Consider the following 25392-nt stretch of genomic DNA (forward strand, 5'->3'; position numbering starts at 1 on the left):
TCGCCCTAAAGGGGCGTGCAAGCATCCGCCTGGGTGATGGCAGACTGCTGGGTGAGCGCTGGCGCTTTGGCATGGAGGGGTCAGATCTTAAAGTATATATGAATAGAGACGGCACCCGGATGAAACCCTGAGGCGAAATGGACATAGTGGCCGAATTTGATATTGCAGCGTGGGCCCAAACACATGAACGCGCTGGTCCGTTGACTATCATTGTGCACGTTCACGATGACACGTGGACGCTGAATGCCTGCAATGATAGTCAGCGGCAGCGCGTTCATGTGTTTGGGCCCAATCCATCCCAGAATGCACAGTGAAATCGCCTCATGCGCTTTTGAGCAACTTAATGCAAGTGGATGGGAGGAGAACTCGGGTGCCGTCTCTATTCATATACTCTAAGGGTCAGATCAACATATTGAATGAATTCTGTACTGGCCATATGGAGCGTGTCTTGAGTATACAGGGTTTGATGAGGTCAGATCAACATGGAATGTCAGAACAGGAAGGGCGGGTGGGGAAGGATCAACATATGGAATGCATACAGGTCAGCTCCATAAGGGTTTGAGGATTGAGTCAGATGTAGAGTTGCTGGCCGGCTCCATGCAGATCTAAGTGATGATTCAGTCTTCTCCATGTATGGTTATCCAGGGTTAGATAAGGTCAGTGTTGTGATCTTCATATGGAGATGGCCATATATGGTGGCGTGACGTGTCACGAGGTGTGACCATATATGGAGACGTGATGTCATGAGGCATGACCATATATGGAGGTGTGATGTCACAGGGCATGATGTGGAGGTGTGATGTGACACACAGAAGTGCAGGTTTTCATAGTAAATGCGACCTACAGTTGCAATAAAACTTCAGCAGTAGATCTATCCGATGCAGTTAATTGTTATTTATCCTAAGCCTATTTAAATTAAAGAAACCAAATAGGCCTATTTCCAGTAAGCCATTAGCCTATACCCGTCAGCGTGATTTAAATTACCTATACCTGTATGGCTGCTTTGTATTCACTGGCTTAAGGCTATTAATATGACTAGAAGATTCTTGTCTTAATACATGCCCTGTACAAAGAACCCTCCCCCCTGGCCCATGCAGTGGCCCATGCATGAGCTTCTTTATCTTTCTATTTGTTTATAGGCTATAGGCGTATACCTTGTGTACATCCTACTACTACTACTACTCTGTCTGTGGGTCTGTGTGTGTGTGTGTGTGTGTGTGTGTGTGTGTGTGTGTGTGTGTGTGTGTGTGTGTGTGTGTGTGTGTGTGTGTGTGTGTGTGTGTGTGTGTGTGTGTGTGTGTGTGTGTGTGTGTGTGTGGCATAAAACAAATATATGCAGCATGCATCTATGATTTATCTATGATGTGGCTATTAAATAGGCTCAACTATTCCTCCAGAGACACATGGGATTGCATCTTTGAACCAAAGGAGACATTATAAAGTTTGAGTTTATGATGCCCATGAATGAATGAATGAATGAATGAATGAATGAAAAATGTATAATGTGCTGGTACAAATAATAATAATAATATACAGCTGTAGTCACGCCTTGTGAAACTCATCTTCCCACGATGCTTAGCGAGAGGGGGCGTAGTCGTCGTGCACAAGACAACATACATTTTCGTTCGTGGTCAGAGCAGCATGTGCAGAAGCGAATAGCTGGAATTAAGTCAACTGTTAATAAATTGCTCATATTACGCTTTTGGGTCGTGGCAATCGGCCCACACAGTGACGATGGCCTCTCAATCAGACGACGCTCTGCTGTATTTGATTTATCAGCACCTGAAGGTGAACGGACACTCAAAAGCTGCAAGCATGTTGAAGAAACACGTTTCACAGGTGAGACTGTACTGGTCGTTGTTATGTAACATTGTTTTTGTTCTATTACTTTTTAACTTCCTTTCGTGTCTATTCTCTTGGCTGACAATAAACCAGAATGGGAACTATGATTGTACATTTCAATATTAGCGTTATTTATCCTCAGACATCATCTGTGTGCCACGTCGCGTTACATAACACATACATGTTTACATACGGGACTGCTGGGTGTATTTCATGGGCCAGTGCGTTGATGCACGGGCTTTCTTGACGAAAAGAACACGATGTTACAGTTGCAGCAGCATGGCAGCAACCAGAGACACAGCCCCCCTGCTGTTGCTTTTAGGACACGCACAACAGTGCAAACTATCTGTTCATAATATTATTAGGTTTAATCTACTGTCTAGTGGTTCTCTCAACATTGTCAGGCCGTGACCCCCCGAAATAATCACATTTGAAGGACCCCAACAAATAATATTATTCAACTGGGGACCCACTCTGACAAGCACGTGGTTTGAAGTTGAGTTCCATTTAGTTTGACTTGAGTTCCACAGATAAATATTGTGAAAATAGCAGATCTACAATTTCAACAAGTTGTGATCTTGTAGATCGGCTATTTTTTTGTCTCTTTCATATTATTTGACAATTTGGCCAAGGTTTGACCAGTTTTTAGTTCGTTGTTGATTAGCCTACCTTTGACACAGTAATACACTTTTTCTTTTCTTTCTTTCTTGTGTATTAAAAGTCCTCATCTGGGGACCCTACCCCCCAAAATAAATACATATCATGTGGGAACCCCTCTGGATGTTCCGACCCACAGGTTGAACCACTGTGCTACAGTAGCACAGTGGTTCAACTGGGATTCTAGTGTAGTAGCACTGCTACTACACTAGAATCCCAGCAGGGTATTGAGCTTCTCTCTCTCTCTCTCTCTCTCTCTCTCTCTCTCTCTCTCTCTCTCTCTCTCTCTCTCTCACATATAGTTGGAAACACCAGAAGAGAGCCCCAGCCTGCACGATATATACACAGGCTGGAACAAGTAAGTTGTTCCTTCACATACAGTAAAATGATTTGCTTGCATTTGCTTTATTAAAAATTCAAAGCCAATATGTAAGAAATAAAGATTTTGAGACAGTGTCTTAAAAATCAAAGACACAGTGTCTTCAATTATTTAAATACTTTCAAGTTTGAATTCACACAAAGTGAGCCTAAATATCTAGCTTCACCTTAATGCATAGGCCTACTGTTTTTGATTGTCTTTGTGTGTGTGATTGTCTTTGTGTATGCATGGTTGTCCATGTATCTGTCGTGTGTGTATTTGTTTATCCACAGACTGGTCTCTCTAGCTGAACATACTAAGCAGGAAGTGGATATGGACTTGATCACGCTGAAGAAAAGCATCAAACCAGATCCTGCCACCAATGAAAAAGATGACACCACCACCAAAGTAGAAGAAGAAAAGGTGGACATTAAGCCTTCCACCAGTGAAGAAGAGATGGAGACTACGCCTCTAGTTGGTATGTGTCTGTATGCACAGCTGTCTGTCTGCCTGTTGGCCGGTGTCTTTCTCTCTGTCTTGTTAATTCACTTTATGTTCTGCTTTTCTTTAGTGTGTCACCATGTACCTTTACATATTAAAATCCAAGATATCATTCTATTTTTATTCTTTCAGGATGTTTCATTTCCAGTGGAGTTGCACTTTTTTGTCCACTTTACCCACTATGTGAGGGATAATCAATGGGGAGCAGGTCATTATTGAGAAATTGACCTCGGCCGACAGGGTGATTAGACCATAGACATAGAGAGGTAGACGCCTCATTTGCCGCTGCAATTAATTTGAGCGTCATGTATCGCACTGATACGGGTGGAAGTGTGCCGTTATATGGCGCATCCAGTCACGTGACTCAAGTACTTTCCTTTCATTACTTTACTTGGCACCAACGCGGAAGCTTGCCCTCACTTCAGAGCATATGCCCCATGTCTACCTTTCTATGGACCATGAAGGGGTTTATTTCTCAATAATGACCTGCTCTCCATTGATTATCCCACTTATTTCATAGATACTTACTGCCAAGCTACACCAGGCTTTCCGCGCACAAAACGCGCAAGGTTTACCCCCGCACGTGCGTTTAATTTAGGTCCAGTCCTATTTTAAAAAACGTACGCGCGGGCCGCGCATTTTGGGTAAACGCACGAGAAAAGCCTGGTGTAGCTTGGCCGTTACCGGTAATTTAAAAAAATAATGTATTACTATTGACCCAAAAGTAACAACAAAACAATTTGATTTGAAAAGGATTTCATTGCTTACAGTAATGGAAGTATTCCATTAGTTCATGCCAGGTGCGTCCAGTGCAACGTGGTCGTCTTGGAAAACAATGGGAAGTGTTGATTAAAAATAATCAATATTCTGTCACTGCATTGTATATTTATCACTTCAAATGTTTTCAAAAACATTATTGAGAGTACTGTTTATCTGTAAATGACATCATGTGTTTGTCTACATGGCTGCAATGTTGGATATGGCACAAATCAAACGGGTGTTCTGAGGTTTTGATTATACAGCGGTCAGTATTCAAAAATATTCAACCAAGTCGTGTAATAGTTCCTTTTAATGTATGCTTTTTTGAAACAATGTTTGATATTATATAAGGGGCTTATCACCTTTTTAACCATAACATGATACTGTCCTAGACTCCTAGCCTGGCTAATAAGGCAGACCGAATCAGCCGTTGGCAAAAATAAATTGCCTGCCGGCGGATTATGGTCTGGAGAGGCTCAATTGTACGCCCATTTCCTACACCAGAGAACTGGTGTGGCCAATCGGGACACGGTATGCAATATGGGCGGGCTTTGGTACAGTGACGTTCAATGCTTGAGACCTTGACTTGACTGACCAATTGCGTCAAAGAGAAAATGTCTGAACCCGCCCCCCGGGAAACAAGATCCATACACAGCATCTCCAGACTCAAATACCACACGACAGTGTGATTTGAGTCTGGCTTATTAGCCAGGCTAATACTGTCCAGCCACCACACAGTCATTTAATATGACTTGCTACTCTCAAAACACAAGCATTTCTTCCCCAACTCCAGAGTCCCAGACGAATGGTGCTGCTGCTGAGTCATCCAATGGAGGCTCTCCATCCCTGGGGAAGGATCCTGAGGTCGATTCTGAGAACATAACTAAGGCAGAATCCCCGGGCAGCGAGAGCTCTGATGAAGAGGAAGAGGACGCAACAAAACAAGAGGACGCAACAGAACAAGAAGAGGTAAACAGAGAGAGAAGTGTGAGCGGTGACCACCACGGCGTGACGTCATGTTGTAGTTTTTGTCACCTCTTCACCGAAAACTGGACTATGAATAGGCCTTAAAGGTAACTCCAGACCGAGCAAACTTGTCCAGACTATTCAAAGACTACTTAAAACACTCTTATTGCAACAGACTAGCATCTGCACAAAGACAAAACATTATTACATGCAAATTGCAGAAAACTCTGGTTTGCAGTGTTGCCAGGTCTGCTTATTATAAGCGACTTTGGGCTTGTTGTCCTTTAACATAGCTTAATTCATTGTTGCCCGTTGCTTTATAGTCTGGGCTTATTTCTGAAGTGTAGTTGCTTATTTTGGCTTGCTTTCATGATTCTTTAAAAAAAACATAGCTGATGTAATAGGGCTCAAGTAGTGAAACGGGTTGCTTCTTTTGGATTTGTTTTCATAGACCTGTTCGCTTGTTTCACTCACAGAATCTGGCTACACAGAGGTCAGTAACCACCAGCACGCAGCACCTCTCTCTCTCTCTCTGCGAAGTGTCCGTGACACAATATAATATAATATATATAGCATAATTATGCCCACCTATAATATATGTCCAGTCGCTTCCCATCTATCTGTGACTCTGTGCAACTCTCGTGCACGCCTGCTCAATCTCAGCAGCTGGTTGGGTGAATGTATTTTTGTTGTGATCTCAATGCAAATATTGCTGGTTTAGCGGGACTAAACGATAAAATTGCGGGATGGTGCGGGACTAAATGAGACTTATTTATTAGAGTTGATATTGAGAATATGGTATCTAGTTCACACTACACCAGTAGTCAGCCCTGAACATGACTTGCAGACTAGAAGTCCACTCTACAGTGGAGTAATTTACCCCCCTCATCACTACAACATGGATAGCGTCACTCCCGACATCGGCAACCGACCGGACACGTTCGGGTTCCGACCCGTCGATAAGGCGATATGGACGGCAAGCGACGGGAGCTTCTTGTCGGGAGTCTCCTGCACAGTCTCGTGACTGGCGCCAAGTTACAACCGACCGTTGGGGCAGTGTGGAGCTGGCTTAATTCTACTTACAGGAAGTAGATAGACATTTGAAGTACGTCATGACGCCAGAGCTAGTAAATGTTGGTACTGGCGGCAGTATGCAAGAGCGCTTCATTTAGTTTGATCTGCCGCAAACATTTATTTTGAACACGCATGCGTACCAGTTAATAGTTAAATAGTTATGTGTACCCCTGATTAGTAATACATGTGATAGCTACACTAGATAGATGGCTGAATAACATTACCTTTACCAATGCCATCCTATGATTGTATATCCACTGAGCATGTGTTTGGTCTCGTTACCGTGCTAAGGGACCACAACCACCACAATATCCACTTCGGGGGTGACTGGCTCAAGAGGTAGAGCAGGTCGTCCAATGATCCATGGGTCGGCGGTTCGAATCCCGGCTCCTCCTGGCTACATGTCGAAGTGTCCTTGGGCAAGACCTTGCATGGCTTCCGCCGCAATCGGTGTATGAATGTGTGTGTGTGAATGGGTGAATGTAATGCACAATCTATGTAAAGCGCATTGGATAAAGGCGCTATATAAATGCACCATTTACCATTTATTTACCATTTATATTATAATTTGTTTAACCCATGGACATGAAGGCTGCAGTGTTGGTTGAAAGGCCTGTAGAATTGTTATCGCTCTTAGTATCTGTAAGCGCTTCATTGCAAAACCCATTACTGGCACATTTCCGCTGAAACTGTTCCTGCCTCTTTCAGAAGAGTTAATTTCATAATTGTAGCACAGGTCTTAGATGGGGATTTTTGTCAAGTCAGTCACAGAAGGCTAATCGCTACTAGGGGGCTTGGGCTTTTCTGGTTGAGGTGAATCCGGTTGGGAACTCATTCCGCTCAACTATGCAATAACCGTCATACCTGCTGTTATAGATACAGATACACAGAGATTTGTGGTTCTGGACAACTGCTGATCCAACCTGGCGGTACACATGTCAAGTTTGGAGTTGAATGGTTGGACGGTTCTCGATAAATGGAAACGCAGACAACTTTTGCAATATAGATATTCATATTTAGTATTAAATGATAAAATATATAACATATGGTAGTAATACTAAAAAGAGGATCTTAATTTAAAAAACGAATCATTACTTCTAGCTCTTTTTATTGATATTCAGTGAGAGAGACAGGAAACGGGGAGAGAGTAGGGGAGTCGCATGCAACAAGTAGTCTGCTTGGCCCAGGGCATCAGAGTATTATGAGGTATGCGTCCAAACGGGTCACACCAGGTAGGTAGTATGTAAGTAGATGCATAATGAAATGGGTTTGTATGTAGATAGATAGATCTAGAGATACTGTAGATCAGGGGTTCTCAACCCGGGGGGGTCGCCAAATAATTTTGGGGGGTCCCCAAATGAAAAAAATAAAAAAAGGTTTGTTTTGTTTGTTTTTGCAACTGAATGGCTGGAAAAGAGAAATGAAGAGTTTACATAGTACATGCATAAACTTTCCTTAATGATTATATCTGGTTTCAGTATTTTTCATGATGTATTTTCACTATTATTATGGTTATTGTAGCGGTCAATTTGTATTGGGGGTGGGGAGGGGGGCGGGGCGGGGGTCACGAGACACAGCCAAAGCATTTCTGGGGGTCCCCGGCCAAAAACGTTGAGAACCCCTGCTGTAGATCAAAGGTCAGCCCCGCATCGCGATGTGATGAAAAATCAAAAATCACAACCTCGGATGGATGATCATCACCATGGACAGTGCTTGTAGTTTCAGAGAAAACGGCGAGGGAACATCCTATTTTAAATGGGACTCTATGGGATGTGCGCGCACACTTCTTGGTGCTGGGTGTATGCAAGGCGTTGCCTAGCAACCGGGCCACTGTTAAAAGTGAAAAAGAAAGTACTCCTCCCTTACTCCGCACTCTTATTGCTCAAGGATTCTTCTTAGATATTATTTGATTTTGGAAAGATTTTTATTTTTAATTCACACGTTTATAGCAGCAACTCTTCTCTCTCTATACCACTGTCTGTAGTGTTCTGCACCAGCAGCTGCTTGTGGGTACGTAGGAAACAATATAATCACCCATTGTGTGTGACTCGTCAACTCCCCAATCTCCATGGCCTCAACAGGCTAGAGAAAATGCAGTTTGTCGTTGTGGCATTTGTCAACGTGCCTAATGTTGCCTAACATGCTCTGTAAAATGCAGTAGATCATGAACCTAATCAACCCCAATGTTTGACCAGCTATAGACTATAGTTACTTTTGATGGTTGACCCTTGGGGGTCCCAACCCACTGGTTGAGAACAACTGCTCTAGTTGATTGGCCCGGTGCTTCTCAGGTTATGCAGAGGACGCAGAGATTCTGCACATTTATAGAATGGCCTGGCCATTCTGGAGCCATGTGGAACTCCACATTCAAGTTGAACCTCATCGATTCCTCTGTCTTCGCATCTAATCCTCGTCTCATTCAGGGATGGGAAGGGACCAATGCGCTAGGAAATGACACAAGTGAAGGATGCAAGGATAAGTAGAGTATTGGAATTTAACTGGAGATGGATAGTAGATACAGTAGATAGGTAGTGGTACATCGATATATTGTTATGTATGTAGGTAGGTAGCTAGATGGTTTGGCATTCTCAGCCAAATTAAATGGTTCTGTAGACTATGGACTGTTAATGTTCTGACTTTGCCGTTGTGAGCAACCTTTATTCTCGCAATAAACAATACAATTGAATAAACATGTTCATGTATCCTTTGCGGTGTGCTTGTGATAGCACATTTTTTGGAGAATTACTTTTGCATCTTTGCCCTTTGTTGTTGGAGTAGTATTATACTGTACTCTCTGACAGACTCACTGACATACACTACACACATAGCTTAAAGCCAGTCACTGCAATAATTTGTGTGTAGATAGATGGGCATTGGCTTATGTACTTTAAAAAGGCAGACACAAACACAACGCTACCTTCACCATGTGTGTGTATACTATAGTCTATCCATGTCCTCTATTCTGTTGTGATTGTATTATCTCTGTCTGTCTGTCTCTGATGTGTGTTATCTCAGGCAATGTATGTGAATCCGGTTTTTATTCTTTTATACTTGTCCAGTGATGCAGTAGATGCTGATAGCTGGCTCTAATACTGTTTGAACAGACCTGTGTGCCTGAGAGAGACTCATAATCTCCTGATACAAACCGTGTGTGCGTATGTGCCTGTGCACGCAGCGTTCTGTTGATCCCGACTCCTGGACAGTGTTCAAATCTGTGCTACAGTGCTGGTGGTTATTTCTGGTTCTGTCTGGTTCTGTTAATGTGAAACCCTCTGTGGTTCGCATCTAATGCCCATACAGCTGCAGTTTATAAGGCAACCCGTACTCTTGCACGCACGCACACACATGCATGCAACAAAACATTGTATATTTAAATTGTCCGACTGAAGTCGGTACTGATTTGTGCTGGAATACCAGCTGCAAAATATAAAATAATTAGTCACTGTGGATTACCAGCAGTCGTTAAGAATTCAAGCATTGTTAGTCATGCCAGCTGTCCGCAATGATTAGGCTACTTCTGCATATTTTATAGTTAGCCACTCCAGATGCCCCTGCCAAGGCATCTAATAGGACACAAAGTTACAGCAGTTACAGACTCCTACAACTCAGATGGTGAGGCTCTAGCCAAGAAGCCCACCGAGTAGGCCTCCAGCCTGCTGCAGTGCAGCCAACCCACCCCTGATCAGGCCAAAGCCCAACTTCAGTCCCCTACCCAGCCAAGGCTTCTGGCTCAGAAAGCATTGTCAGAAAAAGAGTCAATGCAGGTTTGAGATGAGCCTACAGAGTAATTCTTAGGGGTTATCTCTTCTAGTTCATCTGCTGTTAATCTGAACTGCATTTGTGTAATTCTAGCCTTCATTGTTTGCTATTCAACTTTTCAACATACCGGTATGTAGTCTTTACTTCATCAGCTGCAGTATTTATTGGTTGGTAAGGTAATGCTTTAGTGAAAGTCCCGGTGACTGATGCTGTGTCCTTTGATCTCCCTTGTGAGAAATCATGCAGATGGAGAAATAATGTAGTGTAGCAGCCAGCTCTGCAGGAATGTGCTTTGGTGACATTGTTTTCAGAATATATCAACACTCCTTTTTACAACATAACAGATAATGCAAATCTATACAACAGATGGAGAGACTATTTGTCATCTCTTGACAAATATTGCAGAAATATTGTAGGAACGTAAAAGTGCTGCATGCACAAATATCTTTGTATGAGAGCTCAAGGATCAAATGTACAGTGAAAGTTTTATTTTCCAACTGACAAACCGTCCTCCATTATTCCTCAGAACGCAGAGCCAGCCGTTGAAGTACCTGTGGTTCAGTCTGAAGTCTCTGTCAATCAAGTGGAAACTCTAACTCCCATCCCCGTCGGTCAACTAGCCAATGGGGGTGAATCATTAGAGGAAGAGGAGGACATTCCTGTCGAGGTGCAGCATGGGAAATTGTTTGCTGGATACTTGTCAAACCTTTTTTATATGCTCAAAAGTCGTTCAACACCTCATGTCTTGTAACATTGTAGTGTGGAGAATCAGGAAATATACACTGTAAAGGCGTAGTGAAATGAAAAATAAGTATTTCACACTTTAAGACCATATCCGTGGTCATCATATGGGCATACCTAACAATGGATGCCAAAAGAATGGGCAAATTCTCATTTCTGTGTGTTTTTATATCAAAAGTCCATAAAAATATATTTTTAAATTACTTCCTGAAATCGAAAACGTGCTGCGTGATGACGTGTAGAGATACACATCGATAAAAGCCAATAAAAATGAAGCTCACCCGTTTAATTCCCCATATCTGCGCATCCATCCAGCACAGCTGCTACTGATTACAGAAATCCTCTGTTTTTATTCCCATTCAAGATAACATCCAGACAGTATATTACTCTGTTTCAACTTAATCATTACGCTAAAATATATATCTGAAAACATTATAGGGTAGATAATAAGCCATATAACAGTAAACTGGTACAGCTGGCCAACTATCTGACTTGTAAACAAACACACACCATGCTCCTGCGTATAGCATAGCTACCGTCCCATCGCCTGAAGGGATGCGACGCTCTGATTGATTCAGAAACTTCAGAGCGGTGTTTCATGTTGAAACCGTCTGAAACTTCAAAATAAAATGCCCACCTTTTCCGTTTCCCTACACCTTTAAGAAATAATAATTATGAATGATTATTTGTAACACAGCACAGGCTGTCTTGTGCACAATCAGTCATAGTTTGGCTTCTCTTTGAGCTGCAAGGACACCAACAGGAGAACAAACATTCAAGCGTCTTTGTACACTTCGAAAACATTCATTCTGGGACCTCCCAGGTGATTTAGCCTCTGCTGACCTCTGTTGACCTGAGGGGTCTTCTTTTTCCCTCGCAGGAAGCCGCCCCAGCCTTGCCCACCTCCTCTGAAGTGACACCTCAGGAGACCACTGAAGCCGTCCCAGCCTTGCCCACCTCCTCTGAAGTGACACCTCAGGAGACCACTGAGCCGCCAGTGGAGCCAACCGACCTTCCCACTGATGGTACGAACAGCCAATGGCGTTTTGAACCCGGCTTGCTATTTAAACGCTGTGTATGGGATCTTGTTAACACTAGCTCACACCACACTGTGGATACTCACAAGGCGTTGTGATGAAAACACTGGAGGCTTGTCTGTCCAGAGCCCTCTAGTGACAATCTGGCCACGTTGTGAGGAGAGTGTGGCCTAGAATCTGTACCGCATAAATGTTGCCAATGCATTCCCATGGTAATGTGTCAATGCTTTCACCTTAATGAAAGACAGCATAACATTCTGTCAATTAAAGTTGCAATACAGAAATTATTTTATGCCCAAACCACACCCAATGGGTGGCCATGCAACTCCTTGCAACCAAACGGTTGCGTGAAGACTCATGTAGTTGCAAGCAACCATTGAATTGAACCATTTTAATCACTTGCGTCGACATGCAACAGGACATATCGCACCGCTGCGACGAACGCTAAAAAACGTTTTGGTGTGGCTTTAGTTTGAACTCTGTATTATATACATCATAACTACAGTATTACAGCTGCAGTGGTTGGAGGTGGTCTCCCTACTCTTAAGCCCAAACTCGGTCTCGAGACGCAACAGAACAGTTTTAGCGTTCGTCGCAAGGTCCTGTTGCACATGGCGCATGGTGGAGTATGACGACGCAAGTGATTCAATTGGTTCAATTCAATGGTTGCTTGCAACTACATGCGTCTACTCTACATGCGTCTACTCGCAACCGTTTGGTTGCAAGGCGACTCATTGGTGTGGTTTGGGCTTTACATTGAGAAATGTTTGTGGGGCTACCACACTTATGATGGTAGCCCTGAGAGAAGTGCATAAGACCATTATCTCCCCAGCATATCGTCTCTGTCGGGTGGACACCATCAGGATTCAAATTCAAAAATCGAACTTGTAGATCTGCCACGAATTATCAGATCAAGTAGTAGGGCATTCATTTATGGAAAAAAATAACTTACTGCCCGACAGCAATGATATACTAAACTCTGTAGCACCACACAGAAGAGTCCATGTCAGGACACAGTGAGGCTGTTCCATGTGGCACAACGCCCTAACCAGATGTTCAAAGCTGCTGTTCTCTTCCCATTTGGCAGCCTCTTAAGTTGTATATCTTGTTTTTTGTTTAGCTTGTCAGAGCTTGTTTCATCAGCTTGAGTGGGGAACAGCAAGAGAGCTTCAATCAGTGCACACTAACGCAAAGTCATATTGGACAGATCATTTGACCATTTAAGTAGTTTATTAGTACTTGTGCGGTTTTACACCGCACAAGAAATGATGTTGATCAGCCAAGGAGTTTGCGAAATTACCTGTAGACAGACTGATGGACAATTGACGTGCACTATTTGTCTGGCAATTGGAGATGAAAAAAGATTGCCAATGTCGTCCATTTTGTATTGAAGCAGTAAAAAAAAGCCCCAAACAGCCATTTTGGAAATCTCTTTTGTTTGTTTATGTAAACTAGGCCCTGATGAGTCTGCTGCTCCAGCCTCTGTGAGTGAAAGCTCCAAAGAGGAAGAGGACAAGGAAACTGAGGTAGTTTAATCGGCTTACAATTTCATGTTGCTCTTATTGTGTGTATACTGTATGGTCGGTCTTGCCAACACAAGATATCGTTTCTTTCTGGAAGTCATAGAATCCAGTGTTGCAAAAAATAAATAAAAAAAGAACAAGGCCCAGACAGGCTGTACTGTTGTGTTGTTGAGCATACATTGTGATGAACATGACCTGCATTATAATTTCATGCATTGACATTAAAGGTTTTGGATCTCTATCCATGAGCTTAAGTAAAGTATGGCCTTGATTGCATTCTGAAAGAGAAATGCAAAAGCAACAGTACAGCTCTGGGACATGTTTTAACAATAAGAGTCCTTTGACTTTCTGGAATTGAGCTATATTTAGTTTGGCAAGACTATACCTGCAAGTAGGAGATATTGATTTGTCTGTTTTGGTCTGTTTATAAAGCTTTACAATGTAAATGTTTGGCATTCAGAATTATGCTTTTTCCAGAGAGACTTGCAAAGTGCAAGATCTCATCAAAGTGAATGGCATGAACCCTAGTGATCAAACGACAGCGTAAATAAATGGTCATGTACATAGAGTACAAAGAAAACTAGTTACTGCTACAAACCTAGTATCTGTCCAAACAGCATGCTATCTAAATACATTCTTAACATTTGTGGTCAAGCAATCGATATATATATAAATAACATCACACGATGAAAAAAGTAATCGCACTGCAACACAGCCGCGTGGCGTTGTTAACACCCAACCCAATATGTAGGGTTATGGAAACCCTTCCTTATCATATTTGGTAAATGCATGGTTTACATCAGTGGTTCTCAAAGTCTCTGGGTTCTTTAAGGGGGTTCCAAATGTACCCTCACGGGTCTATAACTCTTGAGTGTTTAAAATGGAACCACGGGTCCATTTGGTATAATTTGCACACTCTCAGAATGATGGCAGTCCCTAAAATGTAAACCTTTTGAGAAGCACTGGTTTAGATGAACTGTGTTCCATTATAGACTCTCCAGTCGGCTACTGGCAGTCCTCAGGAGGATGAAGGTGGTGACCTAGCTCTCCAGCAGAAACCAGAGGACCAACCGGTGACCTCAACAACCCCCTGTGACCCCTCTACTGCTGATATGGGTAACTGCACTGCACCACAACAGTAACATCATGGGTTGTCATGAGACCCAGACTCCAGACTTATTTATCTCTTTAAAACATTCCTGTTACAATAGAAGTGACAAATTATCTGAAATAGTCTTCTAAAATAGCATGAAATAAGACGCAGTTGTTTAACCACTTGAGCCCTATTTTATAGTTTGTCATACATTACAATGGTGTCATGGGACAAAGATTGCTGATCTGCAAACTCACAATATGACACATTATGATGTGTTGTGAGCTTGTAGCTTGATTATGTTTGTCATCCTTAAAATCTTTTGAAAAATTGCCCATATGAGATTGCCAAAAAAGGGAGGACAGCTTGAAAGTGGTTAAAAGGCAATAAAAGTAAGAATTTACATTTTTATGAAAGTGTGGCTACAGAAACATGGTATAAAACTGTGAGTAGAGCAAGTAGATTTGGAATGAAGCCTGGAGCGGATTTTCAAGAACCGGCGTTCAGTTCCGCTCTGGTTGCACTCTGGTGCGCTGATGCCATGAGTTTGAAGTATGCCCGGTCCACAATGCATCTGTTTGTGCAGCGTGCCAACACATAAAATAGCCTATACAATGGAGTGCGCTAAGTACTGTTTGAGAGGGAGACAAGCACAATTCTCCCACTCAACTCCACTCTCACGTTATTCACAGAATAGGAGTCTCTGGGAGTTGAAACCCAAGGAAAAGTCTGTCAAGTAAAGAGAGTCTGATGGTCTTTCACTCACTGGTGTAATGCTCAGCTGTAGCCAACTATATAATAATATAGCCGCAATTTGCAACTCTAGATTTTTTTATAATGGGATGAATCTAGAGTTGCAATACCCTCCATTGACTCCCCACTCATCATTTTGCGTTTGCGATCTGCTTGTCTTAAACGACGTTAAACTCACCAACATTGCAGCTGTAGTCCAAGCTTGAATTATTCTCTTTCAATCTGCAAAGCTTGTTTTTCATAAAAATCCCCCGTAGACATGTTATGAGCTACTTTCTGTCAAGAAATTCTGTGCAAGTGATTATTTTTCTAAGTGCTGGAGTTTGGAAGCGCTCGTCGTAAGTCACTTAACGTCCCTGCATGCATCTGTTTCGCATTTGCACATAATGCAGGAGGCAGCAGCGCGACCCCTTAATACAAACGAGCGCTTCCAAACTCCAACATTTCTTCTTCTTGACAGAAAGTAGCTCATAACATGTCTACGGGGGACTTTTATGAAAAACAAGTTTTGCAGATTGAAAGAGAATAATTCAAGCTTGGACTACAGCTGCAATGTTGGTGAGTTTAACGTCGTTTAAGACAAGCAGATCGCAAACGCAAAATGATGAGTGGGGAGTCAATGGAGGGTATTGCAACTCTAGATTCATCCCATTATAAAAAAATCTAGAGTTGCAAATTGCGGCTAATAATAATACAGTACTTCAAATTCTAGCAACCATTTTCTAAAGCTTGCTGTGGTTTGATTTTTGGAGAAGCCAATAGATCAATCACGGTGTAACAATCAACTTGCATATACTTGAAACGTGTTAAATATACTAATACTGATAATGCATTTAATTATTTATTTGTATTGTTACTTTTAAGGTATCTTGGGGTTTAATGCATTTTAAAACCAAAAAAGAAGTTTAAACAACCATGAAATTATGTTAGGACAACAGTGACTCTTGAGATTTAAGGTCCTTGTAGACTGATGCGTTTTTTTTTGGCAATATGCCATATTTCTGCAAAACGCAGCAGTCTACAAGGACTCTGTTAAGTTTTAATCAACTGAAACAAATTATCCATAATGTATAAATTATAGATAAGGGTTCAGGACACAGGCCTTTTCGAGGAGGGGTCAGAATAAATTATGGACTTAGACTGTTATTCGTCTCAACTGCTCAATTAACACAACAGACCGTTATTCTTCTCAACTGCTCAATTAACACAACAAACATTTGTATTAACTATTAACACAAAATTGGCCACAGCTGTGAATAGACAGTGTATTGATGCCGGTATGGTCCTTTTAAATAAATTGACATTCACATGGATCTCACCTCCCAGAGTCCCTGCGCATATTGGTATTTTTTCAATATATCTTGCCAGCTCGTAACATAACTGCTGTAGTCTAGTTAGTTCGCTACTTAAGAGCTTGTTATTAACAAGAATGGTTGGGACAGTGGTGTCATTGTTTACTCTACAGTGTAACTGCCTCTGTGTCAGCGCAGTATTTCTGAGTTATTTATTTAGGTAGGAACCAGAGTTCTCTAAGGCGGAACCTTTGTTTTTAGACCGATCGTTTCCGCCCAGACATCTATTAACGTAACATTAACCAAGAAACTCCGTTTGTTTAGCACATGTGTTTCAGTGTTTTATGCAGCTGCAAGATAGCTCATAGCATCAAGAATCATACCAAGACATACTAAGCTAACACAATTTCCTCATACAAGTACGCATGCAGCTACTAAGGTACAGCCAGTTGACGTTTTGTGTTGGTTTGTATTGAATTACAGCTAAGGGCTGTTTGGCTGCAGTCAATTATTACTTTTGTGGGCTGTTAGTTGTAGTTTGTCAGATGTAGTATTGAAGTGATGTGTTTAATGTGGATTATATGTAACCAAAGTTTGTTTGTACAGTAATGGAAAGCAATGACATTATCAAGAATGTTTAAGATATTACTGTATGTGTTTGTTTATTATTTGACTAGTGATTATTGTATTTGTGTATATGTTTTTTACTATACAGTTCTCACGGTCTGGATTGAACGCAATAAATCCTGCCAGTTTATAAAGAACTCGTTTGCTGTCGTCTGTACTGAGGGAATTACATACAGAATGAAACGGTCTGTATTAGTAGAATAATCGGTTGTTTGTAATTCCAGTTGAAGAGACGCCCGCTGCTGATGGAGAGGAACCAGATGTACAGGACTCAACCATCCTCCTAAATCTGGAACTAGCAACCAGCACACCGCTCCCTGGGAAAAAGAAGAGGAAGAAGAACAAGAAGTCCTTGGATACGTCTACTGAAGAAGCTCCTGTCGTCGCAGATGCTGTCGAGGACACACCCATTGCTACGACGCCCACTGACCCTCCGCTCGCCCCTGTGAGTACAGCAAAGAAAGACAAGAAGAAACGGAAGAATATGACGGCAGAGGAAGAAGAGGGGAAGGAGGTGGAGGACCCTAAAGAGGCGGAAGAGAAGGAGGAGGTATGTCAGGTCAGTCCACCAGACAATAAAAAGGCAAAGAAGAAGAAAAAGGGAGAGAGTGTCGAAGTGGAGGGGAAACAAGAAGAGGAGACGACTCCCTCCACACTCCCAGAAAAGAAAATCAGGAAGAGGAGAGGGGCAGGTGTGGCAGAGGAGGAAGCGCAGGCGGAGTTGGAGAGCCCTGCGACTCCACCCAAGAAGAAGAAGAAAAAGGAGGCGGCGGAGGAGGTGACGGAGGAGAAGGCAGAGCCTCCCATCACTCCAGCAGAGGATGGTCAGAAAAAGAAAAAGAAGAAAAAGAGTTCACCAGCAGAGGGAAATGGACCGGAAAGCAGCAGCACAGGTGGGAATGGTGGGGAGTCATACTCTCATACTTATGGAATCATGTACTTTTCATGAATGAAAGTGGTACATAACATGCTGATAGCATGCAGATAATCAGAAAACCCAATGTAACAAGGAGATGTCCCCTCTGTTTATGGCAGAGAATCATATAATTTAGTGTTCCCACCCCAAAATGATTTAGGTGAACAAAGTAGAAAAAACCTTGTTTCGAAGAAAGCGTTCTGCTGATGGCGAGGGAATAGGCCATTCCCATCGTACAAATGATGCTGTTTACACACCGAGATCAGGACCTGTCCCTGTTTGAGTTGCTTTCAAAAATTAAGGAAATCTTATTAGACCAAAATACAAAAAAAAAAAAAAAAATGTATCATGGGCTTGTGACCTTACTAGATGCATATTTGGACTTAGGACTGGATAGCAGAGCAGGTATGTTCTGTCGTTGAGTACTGTTATTGCGTCATTGCGTCATTGCGATGATGTAGATGTAAACAACCCCAACGTTGCGAAAGTAGCAACGTGTTCGTGAAACCAATAATTGAATAGCTACGTCATTATGCCTGCCTACCAGCATGGTTGGCTGACCATGACTGTATACTCAACATGGCTAGCATAACTAATCACTATCAGTGCGAGTTTTAACCTGCCAGATGTGTGCGCAAGTTCAGTTCTCAGAACCGTTCTATGGTGTAGTGGAAAGAAAGCCCTTTAGAGGACTGGGATCCTGACTACTGTATGTATCTAGTATGTAGTAAAAGTATGTACCTAACTATCATAAGTGTTTCTTCTAGGGATGCCGAATTACATACATGTACTGTAAATGTTTTGGGCAGCAGTGGCCTAAATAAAGGCTAGGGGAGCGCATTTGTAAGTGAAAGGTTCCCGGTTCGATCCCGTGGACTAGCAGAAAGATATCTGGGTGGGTATGTGAACCCCCCAGCTGCTCCAGTGGAGCTGCTCAGTTGTAGTTTAACAGTTCTAAGACTGTGGTTATACTGGGCAGCTCCTCTCAGGTTTTATGTGTGTCTGCGTGAATGTGAAGCAGGGCATGGCTGAAAAAGAGCATTTGTGCTCAGCAATCTCCCCTGTGGGAATAAAGGTAAAAATAAGAAAATACATTCTAGGTCTTTAATTAAAAAAATAATGTTTTTTTTTTTTTTTTTTTTGCACAATCCTCCCTACTATAGAGTGTGCTGACCATATAAGGAGTTCCTCCCTGTCCCCAGTTAACCCCTGGGGTTAGGGTTAGCCAGCCTTCATCCAATCAGGATGAGAGGGGCCTTCCTCCAATCATGAGGACGGGCCTTGGTGCACGTGCTGTTGGCCTGTTGTGCCCCTTTAAAGTGACTTAAAATACACCCTACATTTACCATTGTTTGCTTGTACAAACGGTTTGATAATAGTTTTAACTCTTTATATCTCCCCATCTCTGTTTTCCCGTGCATCTCTCCCTCTTTCTGTATCCACCTCTCCCTCCTACAGAAACCCCTGATGAACCTGCCGACACCATCTCAACTAGAACAAGACAGACTAATCGCAGGACCAAAGTGAGTAAGAAGAAAAGGCTATCGATGAAGAAATTGAGTAGCAGCAGCCTTCCAGACCAGACCGAGACCCCGACAAAGAACAGCCTTCCAGACCAGACAGAGACCCCAACACCCAAAGCAAAGAAAAAGTCAGTTTATTCGTCCTTTGTTTCTTAATGTTTTAAATACACTTACCAAATCTATCTGTTGCTTGTTGTCATAGTTTTGCTGTACCGAAACAACGTTTTTGTTAACCAAGTAAAGTGAACCATACAAATCTGAACCAATTCAAAATCAGGAAAACCCAGAACCAGGGGACCACGGAGGTGATGACTCGAGCCAAAAGACAGGCTCCTGCTACCACGCAGCAGGAAGATGTCACACCAAAGAAGAATAAGAAGAAAATGGCCCCTGAGCAGGAAAACGTGTCCGCAAAAGAAAACCAGCCGCCGCTGAAGAAGAAGAAGAATTCTGAAAAGGTTAAACAGGTTCCTGAACTCCCCCCTGCTCCATCTCCCAACGAGGGGAAGAAGAAGAAGAAGCGGGGGAAAAGCGGGACCAAAGAAGATGGTCCAACAGAGACGGAGACCTCCACTCCATCCATTGTTGAGGCCTCTGCCAAGAAAAAGAGTAAGAATTTAATTTCCTTCGTCCCATTGCTCATGAGGGAACTTACAATTTAGGCATTTAGCAGATGCTCTTAATCCAGAGCGATTTACAGTAAGCAAGAACAACACATGGTAATACATCAAATACATAGAAATAATCATCAAGGATAAACATCCATCTAACATGGGGCCATCGACAACTTCTCTCCAACTCCCTTTTCTGGGCAGTCCTCCAAATCAAGGAACTCTGTGCCATCCTAAATGTTGTGATTTTACTTTTGTTTGTTTCATTTTTATTCTCTCTCTCAAACATGTACTACATTACTGTTACAGAGAAGAACAAACCAACAGACCAGGAGGTGACACAGTTACAATCTGTTCCAGACACTCCATCTGCTGCTGCTAAGGTAACAAACACACAGTAGTAATGTAGTATACATTCCTGACTGAATCCTACTTGTATTGAAATACTGAAATGACTTTCAGTACACTTAAATTAATTGGATTGTTTACATGAATGTTATTGTTCTTATATTTGCAGAAGAAGAAATCATCTAAAAAGAAGGTCATCTCATGAATTTAAGTAAGTAGCTACTTAGTCCAAACATCAGAACATCAGGAATAAAGTTTAAAAGTCCTTTATAATATGTATTATAAATGTATTTTTCTTTTGACAGGAAATTTGCGGCATGACTTCTTTGGGAACTGAAAGCCATTACTTTTAACTGGACCATCTCAGTAGTGTTATGTCTAATTTATACTGTCGTACTAGTGTCCTGTGACAAGAATAGCTATTATATTGGCTACAATCTACAAGCCCACAACGTATCACATTGAGCTTGTAGATCGACAGTATTTGGTGTGGGACATCATGCGAGATCATACGACCAAGTATAAATCAGGCTGTAGTCCAACCCCCAACCTGACATACACACACCTTAACCCTGTTTTTAATTCATGTTTTTTTCTGTCCAATTAATGTTATGAATGAATCCACAGATTCCACACACCCAATGGGCCAGAAAAGTAATGCTGTAGTGCCCTCTATGGGTTGAAACTTTCAAGCGTGTTGCACATCCAATCAGAGATATTTTGTCATTGACACCTATTGTGATGTCACTGATTGAATGTGGTCATCTGTGAGTGCAACAATGCTTCAAAGGCCAGTGCAGTAGCAGTTTTCTGCCCTGTGTGATTTGGTGTGGATTCACTCTAGTGATGTTATTTTAAAGTGCAAATGTACCTATATTTAACATGAAACCTATTATGTTTGTTTGACAGGTGGACATGTCTGATATAACACTGCTTTCCGTGTCAAGGTCTCACTCCACTGGAACATTTCTGCCACCCTATGTAAAATGACATGTTTTGATGAGGTGGGGAAGTGTTCTGTCAGATGTCCTCCTAATCATAATAGAATGATAGGATTCATGTCAAATATCAGAAGTTGCCTTTTAAGACTGTTTGTTTTTATACTGTCCTCTGGTCCCTTTTGCCATTTTGTTGATACAGTTTGGCTTGATCTGATGTGTGAATTCTCATGAGACTGCTACAGTAATAAGAGGAGGGCAGCTTTGTTCCAATGAAGCCTTAAGCCAAGTCAGGTTTTTTTTGTAGTTTAGCTTCAGGATTTGGCATATCATTTAGCTTTATGCTGTGAAAAATAAGGGGAGTCTAGTGAGTATTAATCCTTGAACGTGTTGTTGCCTTTTCTGTCAAAGAGCCTTAAAAATGTGAACTTTTCCAAATAGCTTTCATGGGACACATTGTTTACAATTTTATTTTTTTGTTTTACATAGTTTTATTTTTGCCTGGTCATGCATACTGTTCACAGATCACCATGCTGTCGCTGATGACAAAGGGGAATCGCACTGAGTTTATGTATTCAAACGTTTTCCTGTCTTCTGGGGACAGTTGAAGCTTTAAACCTTTTAGTGGGAAGTTTTGTGAACAAAGAACAAGCCTCCCGATTTTGTCATTGAGTCTCAGTAGAAACGTCTGGACAGAAAAGATAAGGAATATAACCATTGTGTAGTTTTTTTCTTTTCTTTTCTTTCTTTTTATCAGCTGAGATTGATTAATGTATCGAAAAGGTGATTGAAATCATTGTTTATATTCTAAAACAAAGTGTTGCTCCCCATTCATTCTATTGCTCTCATGAACCATTTGTAAAAAAAATATCCTGAAGAGACAAAATCTGATGCATTGCATTGTTACTAAAAGGGCTTCTCTTTAAGACCTACTTGAAAAGCATTTCCCACACCCACCCACAGTAGTCACAGCGGTAGGGTTTCTCTCCCTTTTGGAGAAAATTCCACTGATTACGCACTGTTCACAATACATGTCTAGATAGATACTTAACTCACTGTGGTCCTTTTGAGTACAGTACTCCATGCCTGGTAACAAATGACTATCCACATCATGGGAACAATGTTACACTTGTTAGGCCTTTGAATGTTTTAATTTTCTCAATGTGATATCACACTGCTGTTTTATAATTACCTCAACTGTTGTTCCCCCCAATAAACAGTTTATATTTGTTTTCGTTCAATGAAGCCGTTTATATTTTTGAGGGGCACTAGCCCCTCCTATATACAGGTTTAATGTTTGTTTTTCCTTAGACAAACATTACAAATGCCATTGAAATGGACAGGGTTTAATGTTTTGTCCATGTTTGTTTTGTCTGATAATTACGTCATAAAATATGTACGTATACATTAATAGTACATAAATTAACCGTCCATGATGTAAGATGATAAGAGCGCCCCTCACTTCACACAGGTGTGATTTTTATTTGTTTCAGTTGCATCATCATAAGCATCACATTTATACATAGGTATAGAGGGTATGCGCGTGACATCATCATACCCGGAAGTTATGCGGGAACGCCTACTGAGTGTCAAACAACAGTTTTGTCAATTATATTCTAAATATGAGACGTGGTGGAATACAGACTATTTTTCTGTATTTTTCTGAAGTGGCCAGTAGAGTACAGCACAGAGTAAAGTGGCAGAGTACACTACAGTAGAGAGCACAGTGCACTCAGGGCTTAAAGTTCTCAGTCCTGACATTTTCATAGGGGTCATTTTGATGAGATCAGTGCTGATTTGCAAAAAAACATTTTCAGTCTTGGGATTTTTTTTGGCTTTAAGCCCTGTGCACTACAATACAGTATACAGACTACAGTACAGTAACTATAACAAATGTATAGTTGCACCGCTCACTTCACACAGGTGTGATTTCTTTTATGTCAAAGGTTAGTAACCAGTGTCATAAATATATGGTGTGATCTCATACTCCAGACTCCAGCATGGGTCTTCAACAAGGGGTCTGGGAACTGCCAAAAATCTTGTGTGATGGTTAGTTTCTTCTTTTTTTTAAAACATTAACCACTTGAACCCAAGCATCTTTATAGGCCTATCTCACAGCCCGCTTTCCACGCCCACTTCCGGTAAATAGTGGTGTCTTTAACATTAGCATTTACACGTTTTTTTCTCTGGAGAATCTAAGTACATTTTCTAATGTAAAAATGTGACAGACCAATATTATTATGAAGCAAACAAGATGGTAAATCAGCTCGAACAGATAGAACAAACCTTACCTTGAGAAAACAAAAGTTGTAGACTTCTTAAATTACCTCTGTTAACATGTAGCGTCTATGGAGTGACGTCACGCTATCACCACTAACCCCAAAAGGGGGCGTATTAAGGGGGGCGGGGAAATTCTGTGAGATAGTGATGTATCTGGAAATCACAATTAACACTAAGATAGCTTAAACAACTGTTTAGTGTAGTGTGACATTACATTGTCTTCCAGCAGGGCAAACAAGTCAGGACACAGTGGCTAGGAATCTCAGAATAGCCAGTGGCTTGATGACCACTAACAAATGGTTGGGTGTCGCTTGGTAGGCTTGCATGTTAGAACACCTACTGTGCCTCCTAGCACTGGGCTTCCTGGTGACCATATATGGGGACAATTTGGGACGAAGGGGGTTTGGGTAACCTGAGACCACCTTTGTCTCTGCTTTAAGGTCTACTGTAAATGCCTATCTGTACGTGTGTTAGTCTGGAAGCCGAGAGGCTGAAGGATCCGTGGGGCTCTGTCCCCATGGCTGATGCTGTATTGAACTCTGCAAATAAAATGGAACTCCGGAACCTTCATCTGCCTGTCTCTGCTGTTGACTTCATGCTCCGTATTTTTGCCTGAGTATTTTCTAGTCTAAGTATTCAAAGGTCTGTGTATGGGCCTTTGTTTATAGAACAGATTCTTCAAAGTGGTGCCGAGCTCGGTCGTGTTGATGCATTTTTGCGTCAGGCGAGAGAACCGGTGGACAATTGACAATTCAGTCTAATAGATATTTCGGTCGGCAATTTTTTGAACGGAGGAGAACGACGACGGCGCTGCGCGCTGCAATCGAACCGACGGGGTTCAACACGGCGATCACCGCTGCAACAGGGATGGCCTGCACTGGGGAGCGACGTTGCACAGCTGCGGTTCCTGCCCGGCGATGGACGGACGACGGGGGGACTACAGTCGGCGTCGAGCGGCGATCGAAGGGAGGCGGCCTACAGTCTACTCTACACAGCGGCCTGCACAGAGGAGCGGCGATGGGCAACGGCTCTCGGCGATCGTGACCAGAGGGCGATGGACAGCGGCTGGACGGCGGGGAGAGGGGTGCTACGGAGCACAGCGTGCCCCGGCCCGAGGGCGTTCATCGGCGGTCCAGGGAGGCGATGGCCACTTCATCGACTCTTCACGGCGCGTCTCGACTCGACAGGCGCCGGCGGCGAGGCGTCGTGGCGCCGGCGGCGAGGCGTCGTGGCTTCGTTCCATTCAGCGGCTCGACAGAGCTGATCTACAAGCTCGCAACGCGGCGAATCGCAAGTTTCTGCCTCCTGTGATGACGCTGATTCACTTTCTCGTTTTTTAGTCATGTTGTATTATCATGACTGAAAGGGAGGAGGTGATGAAAGTGAATTCGGATCAGAATGAAAGTTTTCGGACAATGGGCAACTCTACAACAGAGCGGCCTACGCCATGCGGTGCATAAGTGTACTGCATCACAAACCTCGTTTGGCCCGTGTGCGCTGACTGATGGACACTGACGAAGGTGAGACAAAAGAAGAGAAACGTTACAGAAGATTCTATTATATCAGATGGATATCGTTCCATTTGATTCCAAATGTATGTTTACGTTTGTCTAGTTCAACATATAATGGGCATGTGTGTTGATTTTATGTGTCAGGTATTTAATTAGAGAAGTTGGCTTAATGGGGATGATATGCCTAAGGGAGATTTGGAGCTGAATAGAAATATTTACCGGAGTACAATTAGTTAGATGTCTCTTTGTCAGGCGAAAGACAGCGCTCCTGTCGTACGCATAA

The 25392-nt window shown here is 42.3% G+C and overlaps 1 protein-coding gene across 4 annotated transcripts; it reads left to right on the forward strand.

Moving 5' to 3' along the window:
• The first annotated feature begins 1582 nt into the window (after positions 1–1582).
• LOC306943992 (uncharacterized protein) lies at positions 1583–22571 on the forward strand. Of its 4 annotated transcripts, none has more exons than XM_079530575.1 (14): positions 1583–1839; positions 2802–2857; positions 3151–3335; positions 4911–5086; positions 10443–10583; positions 11538–11682; positions 13150–13220; positions 14210–14333; positions 17207–17875; positions 19357–19549; positions 19699–20030; positions 20342–20415; positions 20550–20591; positions 20686–22571. In XM_079530575.1, exons 1-13 carry the CDS (start codon positions 1735–1737, stop codon positions 20583–20585), a joined length of 2307 nt encoding a protein of 768 aa, XP_079386701.1. In that variant the 5' UTR covers positions 1583–1734; the 3' UTR covers positions 20586–20591; positions 20686–22571. The 4 variants fall into 4 exon arrangements, with proteins under 4 accessions (XP_079386701.1, XP_079386702.1, XP_079386703.1 ...); XM_079530576.1 differs by having other exon boundaries at positions 21290–22571; XM_079530577.1 differs by having other exon boundaries at positions 10443–10577; positions 11586–11682.
• The last annotated feature ends 2821 nt before the right edge of the window (positions 22572–25392 follow it).

The sequence above is a fragment of the Electrona antarctica genome, assembly GCF_951216825.1.
Source record: "Electrona antarctica genome assembly, chromosome: 19".
NCBI classification, from domain to species: Eukaryota; Metazoa; Chordata; class Actinopteri; order Myctophiformes; family Myctophidae; genus Electrona; species Electrona antarctica.

Excerpts from the sequence above, each read along its gene's own strand:
- LOC306943992 (XM_079530575.1), top strand. The coding sequence starts at position 1,735 with ATGGCCTCTCAATCAGACGACGCTCTGCTGTATTTGATTTATCAGCAC. Across the intron at positions 10,584-11,537 it reads AGGAGGACATTCCTGTCGAG|GAAGCCGCCCCAGCCTTGCC; the intron begins GTGCAGCATGGG and ends TTTCCCTCGCAG. Across the intron at positions 19,550-19,698 it reads ACACCCAAAGCAAAGAAAAA|GAAAACCCAGAACCAGGGGA; the intron begins GTCAGTTTATTC and ends ATTCAAAATCAG.